The sequence below is a fragment of the Pseudonaja textilis genome, chromosome 8, assembly GCF_049901715.1.
Source record: "Pseudonaja textilis isolate UNSWEBS1 chromosome 8, rPseTex1.2, whole genome shotgun sequence".
NCBI lineage: Eukaryota > Metazoa > Chordata > Lepidosauria > Squamata > Elapidae > Pseudonaja > Pseudonaja textilis.
In genome coordinates this window covers 534,653-547,849 of record NC_141997.1, presented here as the reverse complement: position 1 = coordinate 547,849, position 13,197 = coordinate 534,653, and the positions used below count along the sequence as shown (strand labels likewise).

Genomic DNA, 13,197 nt, shown 5'->3' with positions numbered 1-13,197 from the left:
TTTACAAGGACTGAACGTGCTTGCTCAGCCTGGAACTGGCTCGCAGCGAACAGCTCAAGGGCTGGACCCAGCAGCCTGCTTTTATAGCAGGCTGCTGGGGAAACCCAGCCAATGAGGAGGGGCAGCCGCCCCCGCAGCGCGAACGGACCTTGGTGGGAACTTCTTCAAGGTCCAGGGACATAACACCCCTTCCCCCCAGATGCGAACACGCATAGTCCTTGAGGTATACGGGAGGCTTGTGCTGACGCCCAGAGCGGCGCAACTCTGGTGTGCTGTTCAGTGGATCAGAGTCCGTTGGCGACTGTTGGCTCGATGATGAGTCCCGAGTACCACCCTCGGTCGGAGTAGGTCCGGGGTCAGTAGGGCTGGACGCTGGGAGTGTCCTCACGCCATCTGGCTCGGATGGGTTGGACGCTAGGTCGCCGCAGTCATCATTTGGATTCTCTGGTCCGGCTGGAGACGTTAGCAGGTCATCGGAGTCGATGTCGCTGTGTGGAAGTTGCAGCGGACTCTCACCGGTCTGTGCCCCAGTCGCGGCTGACAAGGGTGCCCTGGCGTCTCCGAAGCTGGTCCAGATGTCGTCTCCAGACCCGGCCATCTTCCAGCTTAACCCGGTATGATCTGGGTCCTGTGATGGCTACGATTTCTCCTGGGATCCACAATGGGTCGCCAGCGAAGTTTCTCGCGAACACGGGTTCCTGCAAGACAAAATGCCTACTCCCCAATGTGGAAGCGAGAGGAGAGTCAGGGCAGTAATGTGGGTGGAGCCTGTCCAATACAGTTCGCAGGCGTCTGCCCATCAGAAGCTCGGCCGGGACTTGTTGGTTACTGTGCAAGGGGTTGAATGCTGGCTTAACAGGAAACAGGATAGTTTGTGGTGCCAGTCATCCTTGTTGAACCTGGCCAGGGCTTCTTTAGTGGTCCTAACAGCTCTCTCTGCTAGCCCATTACTGGCAGGATGAAAGGGGGCCGTGAAGATGTGACGAATGCCCAGGTTGGCCGTAAAACGACTGAATTCGGTTGACGCGAATTGGGGACCATTGTCGGAAACAATGGAGTCTGGTAGACCGTGCGTTACGAACAGGCGAGTCAATGCCTTGATGACTGCTTGTGAAGTGGTCGTGGATAGTTGTGCCACATCAATCCACTTTGAGTAAGAGTCTACGACCACGAGGAACATTTTGCCATGCAATGGGCCTGCGAGGTCGATGTGAATCCTGGACCAGGGTGCGTTGGCACTTTCCCACTTGGTGGGGGTGGCAATTGGAGGGGATGGACGGGAAACCTGGCAGGGATGGCAGGAGCTTACCCATTTGTTGATGTCCTCATCAAGGCCGGGCCACCAAATGTAGCTTCGCGCCAACGCCTTCATTCTGACGATGCCAGGGTGGCCTTCGTGCAACGCCTCCAGCACTCGGGTACGCAGAGATGTCGGGATGACCACCGAGTGCCCCATAGCAGGCAGCCCTGTAAGCTCGACAGTTCCTGTAAGCGGGTCTTAAATGGCGTGAATTTAGCTTCAATGTCACTGCCCGGCCACCCCCTCCTCACCCAGTCCAGTACCTGGGCGATCGTTTTGTCCGTTTTGGATTTATTGGCAATATCAAGGGCAGTGATTGGTAGGTCCAGTTGGGTGACTTCAAAATGGCGTTGACCGGGCAGGGTCTTCAGCTGGGTCAGGCAGGGGGCAGCGGCTAAGAGCGTCTGCGTGGGACAATGTTTTACCCGGGCGGTGCACAAGTCTATACGAGTATGCTGCTAGGAAAAGGGTCCATCTGGTCATTCTGGGGGACAGAATTTGAGGGGTCTGCTTGTCACCTGCTAGTAACCCTAAAAGCGGTTTGTGGTCGGTGACTAGCTCGAAAAAGTGGCCAAAGAGAAATTCGTGAAATTTCTTCACCGCTGTAACAGCTGCCAAGGCTTCTTTATCAATTTGACTGTAATTGCGCTCTGTTGCAGAGAGCGTCCTGGAAAAAAAAGCGATAGGGGCCTCGGAGCCGTTGGGCAGTCTGTGACTTAAAACTGCCCCAATGCCGAAAGGAGATGCGTCTGCGTGCCAGTACTAATGGGAGGTTGGGGTCAAACTGGATAAGCACTGCCTCTGATGTGAGTAGCGACTTGACTGCGCGGAAAGCGGAGTCTTCTTTGTGTCCCCAGTGCCAAACCGTTTTTTATCCAGAAGTCTGTGGAGGGGTTCTGCCACAGAGGCTTTATGGGGCAGGAATGACGCGTAAAAGTTCAAGAGCCCCAAAAAGGCCTGCAGTTCTGCTTTGGAGGTTGGAGTGGGTGCCTCGTGTATTGCCTTAACCTTGGACTCCAGGGGTGAATGCCTGAGGCGTCAATTTTATAACCCAGAAAGTCCACCTGTCTAGTGGCAATGGCACATTTTTCTTTTTTTAACTTGAGGCCATGCTGCCTGAACCTCTCCAGGACTGCTCTAACTCTCTGGAAGAGTTGGGGTCTGTTCCTGGCCGAGACTAAGATGTCATCGAAGTAGGGTACTACTCCAGGAAGGCCCTGTAAAATCCGCCCCATGAGGGATTGAAAAATGCCTGGGGCAACACTTACGCCAAACTGGAGACGCTTGCACCGGAAAGCACCCTGTGGGTGACAATGGTCTGAAGTTCTGCGTTTGGTCATCAACAGGGAACTGTTGATATGCTTGAGACATGTCCAATTTGGCAAAGATAGTGCCAGGTTCAAAAGTATGTAATAAATGCTGAATGACGGGTACTGGATAAGCGCTAACTTGCAAGAATTTATTGATTGTGGTCTTGTAGTCTGAGCAAATTCTCAGGCTACCATCTTTTTTAGGGTGTGACGATGGGCGTCTCCCATTTGGCGAAGTCTGTAGGCTCCAGGATCCCTTGTTTTAATAATTTATCTAATTCAAGGTCTAATTTAGGCCGAATGGCGAATGGAACTCTGCGAGGTTTTAACCGAATTGGGACTGCCTGGGGATCGACTGAAAATGAGATAGGGGTGCCATTATAACACCCTAACTCATCACTGAATACGTCTGAGTAATCAGCAAACAGGGAGTCCGTGTCAGAGGTTGAGGTAGCATGGACTCCTGTTAGACCTAACCCGAGGTGGGGAAACCAATCAAGTCCCAAAAGTGTAGGGAGGTTGCCGCTCACTACCACTAGAGGTAGGTGGCCCTTAAAGGTTTTAAAATTAACAAAAACTTGCCTCTGCCGATTACAGGAATGGTCTTCCCTGGTAGTCCTTTAGGCTAAGCTGGCACTTCTGGAGTCGGCTTCTTGATAGGCTGGGTTGAAGCTCCTTGAGGGTGTTCCAGGAAATAATGGAGAGCGCTGACCCCGTGTCAACCTCCATGTTGCAAGGTTTACCTTCTAATAAGACGGAAAGAGAGATTTTACTAATAGAATAGCAAGTTTGATTAGTGCGGCAGTTTAATACTTGCCTTTTGGGTCCGGCATGTGCGAATGAAGATGCCCTTTGTGCTGCGTTGTGTGAGGCTTGGCATACTCTTGCAATGTGCCCCTTCTTATGGCAGTTGTTGCAAGTGGCTCCTTTGAATTTGCATGTGGTCCTCAGGTGAGGTCCACCACAGGAAAGGCACAGGGTGATGTGCTTGGATGGCCCGGTGTTATCTTGTCTGGTTCCTGCCTGCGGGCGCCTGGCGTTTGTGAGGCGGTGAATGTCGGCCTCGTCACTTGGGTCTTCCTCGTTGACCACCTCTTCTGAGTGGACGGGAACTGCTGTTTGCTTGGTGACAGGACCTTGGATCTCGGTGGCTGAATGAGATGCCATCTCCTCTGCCAGGGCTACCTCGATGGCTTGAGCGAGGTTAAGGTCTTTTTGGCGAGCAGCCGTCTTTGTAGGTGCAGGTCCTGACCCCGCAGACCAGCTGGTCTAGGAGCATGTCATCAAGATAGCTGCCAAACCCACAATGGAGTGCTGCAGTCCTGAGAGCAGCCATGTACTGATTGATGCTCTCTTTGTCCCCCTGCTTCCTCATTCTGAAGGTGAAGCGTCTGGCAATCTGTGAAGGTCTAGGAGAATAGTGGTTAGTAAGGATTTCTAACAGTTCTGTCCAGGGGACATTCTTTAACTCACGTGGAGCCACAAGAGCTGTGGCTGTATCGAAGACGATGGCTCCACAGTAGGTCAGGAAATATGCTTTCTTTCGGTGTTCCCCTGCATCAGCCAATCCGATGGCATCGATGTAATAATTAAACCGATTCTTGTATGATTCCCACTTCTCCTCATCTGGCTTGAACGCTGGGAAGGCTGGATTGGAGTTCATGTTGTGGGTCTACTGGTTAACCTGTTGGATAAAATGCTTTCTCTCTGGGTAGCAGTAGAGGTTTAGTGCCTGTGCTAGGCAAGTGCTCTCTCTCTCTGGGGTAGCAGTAGAGGTTTAGTGCCTGTGCTAGGCAAGTGACTTCAGCTCTGGGGAAGTTTCGCAATTCCCTTCTCTCTCTCTGGGGATCAGAAGGTGTTTAGACTGCAACGGTCATTGGCAGCGTCTTTTGAAATTCGCGCCTGTGTGGGTGTTAGCGATTTCCTAATACAACGCTGTGTTGCATTTGAATGTGCTTCAGCTGACAGCTGTTTGAATTTCGCGCCTAAACGGCACGAGCGGCTGCGGCTCGCAGCGCTACACTTCCTCTGTAGCTTATGCTAACAAGCGGCTACAGGCGCTTCTCACTTTCACTAGCTTGTTTGCTGATCGCTTTCTCTCTGGGTTGCGATCAGCGTTTGTCTATTTTGGCTGATCGCTCTCTCTCTGGGCTGCGGATCAGCGTTTTAGTGATTCAGCGTTCGTTCTCATTTCGGGCTGATCGCTCTCTCTGGGTTGCGGTCAGCGTTTGCCCTTATTTTGGCTGATCGCTCTCTCTCTGGGCTGCGGATCAGCGTTTTAGTGATTCAGCGTTGCAGCTTGCCTCTGGTAGCGATCCCATCCTCGTCGCCAGTATTAAGTATGGGAAATAAGAGGCTGAACCAGGGCTTAGTGCAACAAGGTTTATTTACAAGGACTGAACGTGCTTGCTCAGCCTGGAACTGGCTCGCAGCGAACAGCTCAAGGGCTGGACCCAGCAGCCTGCTTTTATAGCAGGCTGCTGGGGAAACCCAGCCAATGAGGAGGGGCAGCCGCCCCCGCAGCGCGAACGGACCTTGGTGGGAACTTCTTCAAGGTCCAGGGACATAACACATTTCTTTTAACAAAATCTTATATTTAGAAGATATAAAATTGACTGGTGCAGAATTTAGTTTGTTTTAATTCTCAACACAACTGATGTAAAGCTTAAGGGCCAAGTGAAATCAACCGTTGACACATTCTTTTTTGAAAGTGCAGATGGTAGAGTGAATGGACATCTGATGGAGAACATAAGGACACACTGTATTTCCAATAGCAAAATAGGGTGCCAGATATCCATTTTTTGAAAAGCAGAATGAATTACAAAAATAAATTAATGGCAATTAATGTATTCGGCTCATTTCTGCATGCATGTATATATTCTATCTATCTATCTATCTATCTATCTATCTATCTATCTATCTATCTATCTATCTATCATCTATCTATCTATCTATCTATCTGTATACAATTTTTTCTTTTTCTATTTTAGGTAGCAAAAATGTACACATTCCAGGTAAATTTGCAACTTCCATAAAACAAGTTTGTATGATTACTTTAAACTGATCTGGAAACTTATTGATTTCCCTTATTGTAGGTTCCACATAATAGTTGTGAACTGATAAGGGTATATAGAGATATATTTAGTAGCAGACTTATCTCTTTTAAAATATTTTTTCCTGTGTATGCAGACTTTTTAAAAATGGAATAAAAGCATTTTATTTTACACTGCTAGTAATGGTCTATTATCCATTGTTCAAGAATAAAAAAATGTAGGTTATCTTGAGCCAGCCAACCTTGATGTTCCCTCTCTGATGGGATAAAGCCTCCATTCCAGTGGCTCAAGTGGCTAGCTGTCTACCAGCTTCATCAGCTCAGTCAAGCCCTGGACTGCGCCACAGCCCACTGAGGCAATGCACGGGGCACCAAACCTGGCCACCCACACCCCCAGCCAGAATTACAAGCACCCCCCTGGATGGGCCTACTACCCCAGTCCAAGTTCAGTGAGCTTCCGCACTGTGCACTTTATCCAGTAACAGAGATGGCATCTTAAGAAGCTATGGTTTAATTATGGCATTCAACACAATAGAATCCTCTTTCTTTGACCACTTTTCTTGGGGAAGTGAAGGCATCTGGGCAGTGGTGGAGAAGAGGGAGAGGCCTGCGGAGTCATTGGCACCTTTCCTCAATAGCATCTCAAACTCATGGAGGATGGCAGGGTGGCTCCTGGCCTGTGTGGACTGTGTCACCAGGTGAAACCCCACACACACAGAGGGGCGGGGGGGAATGAATGGGCAACTGGGTGTGTGGCTGACAGTTGGCTTCCAGCACCAGAGAGGGCAAGGAAGGGAAGCAGCCAAGCTGCCATTGCCTTTCACTGGGGCACATGGAGCGAGACAGGGTATGGCAGGGCTTCCTGCCCCTCAGTTTAGCCGTTTCACCAAACTCCACAAAAATTTAGCTATTGGTTCTATTGAACCAGTGCAAATTAGCTGAATCTCACCACTGCTTGGAACGCTAACAATCATCATACTGATGATATGAAACCTAATGCTAATGCATGATTTGCCTCAGCAATTTCATGTAGATGTTAAAAAGAAATGGAGGAAATGGAGATCCTTGAGGGACACCACAGAAAAGAGATCTCCAGGCAGATTCACATCTCCCTTCCCCATTGAATGAAATTGTCCATTCAGGAAACTAGGCAGGTACCTGGTGCCTATCAAATTATGCTTTTAAGGTATTCAGGAGAAAAGATGGATACTACACATCATACAGAAATATTTATTTTAAAATGCAATTAAAAAGAAATAGAATAATGTAAATTTACTCTAAAATGGGGAAATATTAGCCTTGATAATGGGTAGAGGAAATAGTATTTAATATAGCTAGAGGAGTAAATATGGCTGTGGGTAAGACAATAGAGGAAAAACAGATCTGCTGTGATTTCTGTCACTAATTAAAGGTTTTTAACAATCAAAAATAAAGACTACAGAAGATGAATAATGATAGATATATGCAGAAATATATGAGCTATCCTGCAGTTATTGAACAATTTGCTTTAGTGATGTTGTGATTTTTTTTTCCAGTCCACTTGTGTCCGATTCTGGGAGACTACCTGGACAAGTGCCTGTAGTTTTCTTAGCAAGATTTTCTGGAAGTAGTTTGCTTTCTTTCTTGGGAGAGCGAAAATGACTGGCCCAAGATCACCCATCTGGTGATCTAAGAAGAATACCACTGAAAATTAAAATGGACATAAGCAAAAAGGATGCATTTATTTCCCACAGCAAGCACAGGCATATTAGAAGAAGAGTGTTATTCACAACAAAAAATAATATTGACAGACCTGCGGAGGGAACATCATCCCTTTTTGGTCAGAGGACATGACATAAGCAGTTTGTGTGTATGCATAGCTTTTGAAACGAGGCTTAGGTGAAGGGGTGCACATAGGGCCCTGTGCTACACTGACTTTGATCTAAGGAGAAGAAATTAGGAAGAAAAGCAGTCATACAAGGATGAATGTGGGTAACAAAATGGATGAAATATAGTATATTTCAAGAGAGAATGTCAGCAGCCATCTTCCTTCTAGAAATGCTCAGGCATTAAACAGCAAATAGAAAGATACTTTCATTATAGGTTTAATGAGAAATAGATAAAAAAAATATTTGAATTACCTGTAATTATCCTACTATGAAGCCTATCATCAATAAAGGCCTCTGTGATTAAATGCACTTAAAGCAAAGGGACATGAACCCAGAAAGGTTCTGAATAAATATGTTCAGTAAATATGTTCAGTGCAAAGGTGTAAAACAGTCAGGAGGCCCATCATTCAATATAATTATAAGAATGGTTAGACTCACTAGGATCGAAATTTATTGTAATGGCATGCCCATCCAAAGAAAGAAATTATTTGGGAATTAGTATAGAAATCTAAACCTGAGATAACATGACTATTTTCAAAAACAAAAAATGGTCTATGAATATGTTTATATCAAAATAATAACAATTACAAAGAGATATTATCAAAGTCAGAATGGAAGAATTTCACGTGCTTATATCTGTCTTTTACCATTTGAACTGAATGAGTATTCATACAAAATAAAAGAGATCTTCCTTTCAATGACATTTTCCTTTATAAACTTTTATGAAGGGTAGGAAATGATTTTGCAGAAATCCTGATAGGATAGTGGAACTTCTTCAGCCTTTTCTAGGGTTTGATTTTTAAAAAGACCTAATAACAGCATAAAACAAAATAACTTCTGGATATATGCAACCTACAATGTTAAACTAAGTGAGATAGCTGATCATGATGGTTGTAAGTAGCAAATCATCACAAACCAAATTAAATACAAGAAATACAAGATTAGCTAATTTTGTTGTGAGTTTTGTTTAAATACTAGCTCTTCATAATATGCAATGTAAGTTACTTAAAAGTTTTCTAAACCAGGTTTGTAAACCAGGAGTTCCCAATCCTTGGGCCACGGACCACCTCTGGGCCTTGAGCTGTTTGGAACTGGGCCATGGAAGTGGCAGATGAGCTTATGTCCCCACTTGTGTGAACAGTGGCAGATGAGCATATCCCCACTTGCGTGAATAGTGGATGAGCAGTGTGCTCCATTTGCACAAGTGTGGAACCATCCCTTCTTCTCCCACACTGATCCACAAAACCAAAAAGATTGGGGAATTCTCTTCTAAATGACTGAGACCACAACTGACCGTTCTTGGAAAAGACTTTATTTTCACAAAAGACCCTTTTAAGTATGGAAAGACCATAAAATAGCAATGAAGTATTCATTGGTAGCGAGTTTTGCTTGAAGAGTTAAGAAATATTTTGCCAGAAAAACTTTACATATGAAATGTTAATGTTCAATCTCAATATGTCCTGAGATGCTTGATTTGAATCTTTATTTAATTATTGAGCTTCTGCTATTTTTAAAGTTCATGTTATCATCAGAATGTAACATTCTAGAAAGAAGCTACTCTGAAACACACAATAGGACCTGACAGCTATTATATCTGGCTAAAAAGAAAATTTCTTTGTGTTGGAAATGAAAAATTATGGTAATTTATACAAACATAAGCTGAACATATTAAATAATTAATATATGATTACTTCCCTAGTCGATCTACTGATTAGTTTCCAATTATTCATGCTTTTTCATATATGCATATCGTTAAATGAAACAAGCAAAATGAATGAAATGAAATGACAATGAAATAACATTAAGCAATTTTTAAAAAATCAAGTAGCTTTTATTAAATTATTATAATCCTGAAAACTTTGGGTTGGTGAAGTCTTAATAATTCAAAATAAGCATCCTGACCTTACCTTACTGTTTCAGTTTTTTTTTAAAAAAACTGTGTGCATATTATTGAAGCTTAATATACACCACGTGAAACAAAAAATAACAAAAATCTACATTTTTAAAACAGCACTTTTAACATGCATGGCAGTTAAAATATAAACCATGCAAATAAGATCTGAAATCAATGAAAGACAACCTTTTCCATGTTGAAAAAGAACTATAATTTAAAAATGATAGGTCTGGAATATTTTAGCTTGTGGGAAAAAGTGATCAAGACTTGGATAAAAATAATAAGAATTTCACCAACTGTTCCCAATACTTAACATTTCTACCCAAATTAATTTTCAGTAATAACCCTTGTAAATTGTTAAATGACAGATTTTGATAACAACTACAGAGCAGTTCAGTAGCTTCATGGTTTCATAATTGAAACCATTACCTTTTAAAGAAACACAAGACAAGTACACAAATAACTCTGCAGGAATTTACTGTTCACTAGTCTCAAATAACAGGAAAAAAAACATACGACTCACCTGTTGAGAAAACAGTTGTGGATGTAATTGGATTTGTTGTTCTCTAATATGTGTTACTTCCCGTGGCAATGTTTCAACTTCATGGATGGCTTCTAGAGTAACCTTCTGGGGCAGGACTTGGAAAAGTGATGTCACATACAACAAGATGGATTTCTTGTCAGGATAAGTTGTTGCAACATCTGCATATGCACATTAAACATACAAAAATTTACACTGTTTATAAGACTTCATAGAAAGAGGTTCCTAACTAATTCATTTTTCATTTAATAGAATATAATTCTTTATTGGCCAAGTGTGATTGGACACACAAGGAATTTCTCTTGGTGCAAATACCCTCTGTATACATAAAAGAAAAATGTGACACGCTTTTTCATTTAAGTTGATGGTAAACTAAAAACTTAATAGCCATAAAGGATCATGCCAAGGCCGAGCTTAACAATGTGTTCACAGATGCTTCTGGGACATTTGCAAACAGAAGAATACTCATTTCCTGCCTTTCTTCCCTAGCTAGGGTTTGCAGCCATGTTGTTCTGAACTTGATGTAAGAATGACTTTTCAGAACTAAAGAATTTGTAAAATGTAAAATCTATTATTATGGTCCTTTTCATGCCCCCAGATATAATTTGTGTATATACCGTTGTTGTTCTTTAGCCCTATTTACTGTAGTGGCCAAGGCCAACACCAGTCTATATTGTTTGGAAGCTGACATGACACCTTTAAGACTCATCTACCCATTAACCCTCACTCCCAAAATAAGTGCATCCTGGGAAGCCAGACTCCATTTCCCCTAGTGTTATGTCCTTGGGACTGACCAAAGTTCCCAACCAAGTCCGTCCATACTGCGGGGGCGTTTACAGCTCCCATTGGCTGGCTCCCTTCAACAGCCGGCTATAAAAGCCGGCTGCTAGGTCGAGCCAGCCGCTGTTCGTTGAGCATGTCTGCTTGTTAGTATGCAGACGCGACAGCCCTTTATTCCGTTGAATAAAGCCATTCCTTGTTAATGCTCTGGTCTAGCCTCTCATTTCTTGAACTTTAACACTGGCGACGAAGGTGGGATGGCTAACCAGAAGCATTCAATTGAGCTGAAGTCACAATAAGCAACTGAACCGCAGCCGCGAAGCAGAGAGCTCGGTCAGTTCGCTAGTTAGCTAAGTGAAAGTGAAGCGTCTGTAGCCGCTCGCGCAGGAAGCTACAGAGAGAGAGTGAAGTCAGGCGCTGAAGCTACAGCCGCCCCGCTCAGAAAAGAGCGTGAAATTCAAACTGCTGTCGTTTGAATTCGAAACTCAAGCAAAGCTCGGTGCTGTGTCCACAGCCGCCAACGCGCCCAGAGAGCGCGAAATTTGAATCTCTGTCAGTGCATCCGCCAACGCTCTCCGAGAGCGCGAGATTTGAAAAGATTGCTGATAAGTCACGGCGTTACAGCAAGAGCCTCTAACGCTCACAAGCACAGAGCTGAAGTCATTGAGCCAGGTGAATCACTGCAGCCACAGCCGCCTGCGCTCACGTTAGCACTATTGGGCCACGTTTACCCAGAGAGAGGGAGCAGTCTACCCTAGACTGAGGCACCAATATGAACGCTAACCCAGCATTTCCGCCTTTTAAGCCGGATGAAGAGAAGTGGGACTCTTATAGAAACCGCTTCAATCACTATATTGATGCCATCGGTCTGGCTGATGCAGCGGAACACCGAATAAAGTCATATTTCCTCAGCTACTGCGGGGCTGCAGTCTTCGATACCGCAACAGCCCTCTTTGCTCCACGAGAAATCAAGAACGTTCCATGGCCAGAGCTGCTGGAAACACTTTCTAATCATTACTCCCCTAAACCTTCGCAGATCGCGAGACGTTTTGCCTTCCGGATGAGGAAGCAAGCAGATGGGGAATCCATCAATCAATACATGGCCGCCCTGAGGACAGCAGCTCTCCACTGCGAGTTCAAAAATTACCTGGACGACATGTTACTTGATCAACTCGTATGTGGAATCAAAGACTTAAGACTGCAGAGGCGTTTGCTGGCCAGAAAAGATCTCAACCTCTCCCAAGTGGTTGAAGAAGCCTTGGCCGCAGAACTAGCGACCCAGTCAGCCGCTGAAATCCAAGGGACCACCCCCAAACCCAGTTCTGCCACTGTCCACTCCGAGGAAGCGGTGAGTGAAGAAGACCCTACTGAACACGCGGATGTTCATCGTCTCAAACCCTTGAGGCAACCACAGGTAGGGGCAAGGCACGGGAATGGCAACGCACCTAAGCACATCCTGTTATGCCTGTCCTGCGGGGGTCCCCATGCCCGGACGTCTTGCAGGTTCAGAAACGCTACCTGCAACAACTGCAGCAAGAAAGGTCACATCGCCAGGGCCTCCCCGGCAGCACACGTGGCACCACAAAGGCCTTCGTCTTCTTACGCTCCCCCGGAGCCACCAAGGCAAGTAGAAAACTGTTACACTTGCTACCAAGCTAATCACACTTTTCTAACACCTAACAAAATCACACTTTCTATTCATTTAGAAGGTAAACCATGTCTCATGGAAGTCGATACCGGGTCAGCGCTCTCGATCATCTCGTGGAACACACTTAAGAAAATCTGGCCCAGCCTGTCTAGGAGCTAACTCCAGAAGAGCCGCCTTACCTTGAGGGACTATCAAGGAAAGAATATTCCAGTACTCGGAAAAGGCAAGTTCCTCGTTAAATTCAAATCCTTTAAAGGCCATCTGCCTTTAGTGGTTGTTGACGGTGCCCTCCCTAGCCTTTTGGGGTTGGATTGGTTCCCCTATCTCGGTCTTAGCTTAACGGGAGTCCATGCTGTCTCAACTTCCGATATTGACTCCCTATTTGCAGATTACGCTGACGTGTTCAGCAACGAATTAGATTGTTACAATGGCACACCCATTTCTTTTTCTGTGGACCCCCAAGCAGTTCCCGTCCGTTTAAAACCGCGTAGAGTACCATTTGCACTACGCCCTAAACTGGACGCGGAACTGGACAAATTGCTCAAACAGGGGGTGATTGAGCCCACGGATTTTGCTAAGTGGGAGACCCCAATTGTCACACCCCTTAAGAAAGATGGCAGTTTAAGAATTTGTTCTGATTATAAGACCACAATTAACCGCTACCTACAGGTTAGCGCTTACCCAATCCCGGTAATACAGCATTTACTCCACACATTTGAGCCTGGCACCATTTTCGCCAAATTGGATATGTCACAGGCTTATCAACAGTTTCCTGTCGACAGTCAAACGGCCGATTTACAAACT

At 45.1% G+C, this 13,197-nt stretch overlaps 1 protein-coding gene across 7 annotated transcripts in view; it reads right to left on the bottom strand.

The window, feature by feature from the left end:
- The window catches only part of DMD (dystrophin), a 1,342,375-nt gene that overhangs the window by 1,086,396 nt on the left and 242,782 nt on the right, over positions 1-13,197 (bottom strand). For all 7 annotated transcript variants that reach the window (XM_087938163.1, XM_087938162.1, XM_087938165.1 and 4 more), the window contains exon 8: positions 9,948-10,126. In XM_087938163.1, coding sequence (XP_087794289.1) covers positions 9,948-10,126 — 179 coding nt within the window. The remainder of the gene's footprint in view (positions 1-9,947; positions 10,127-13,197) is intronic.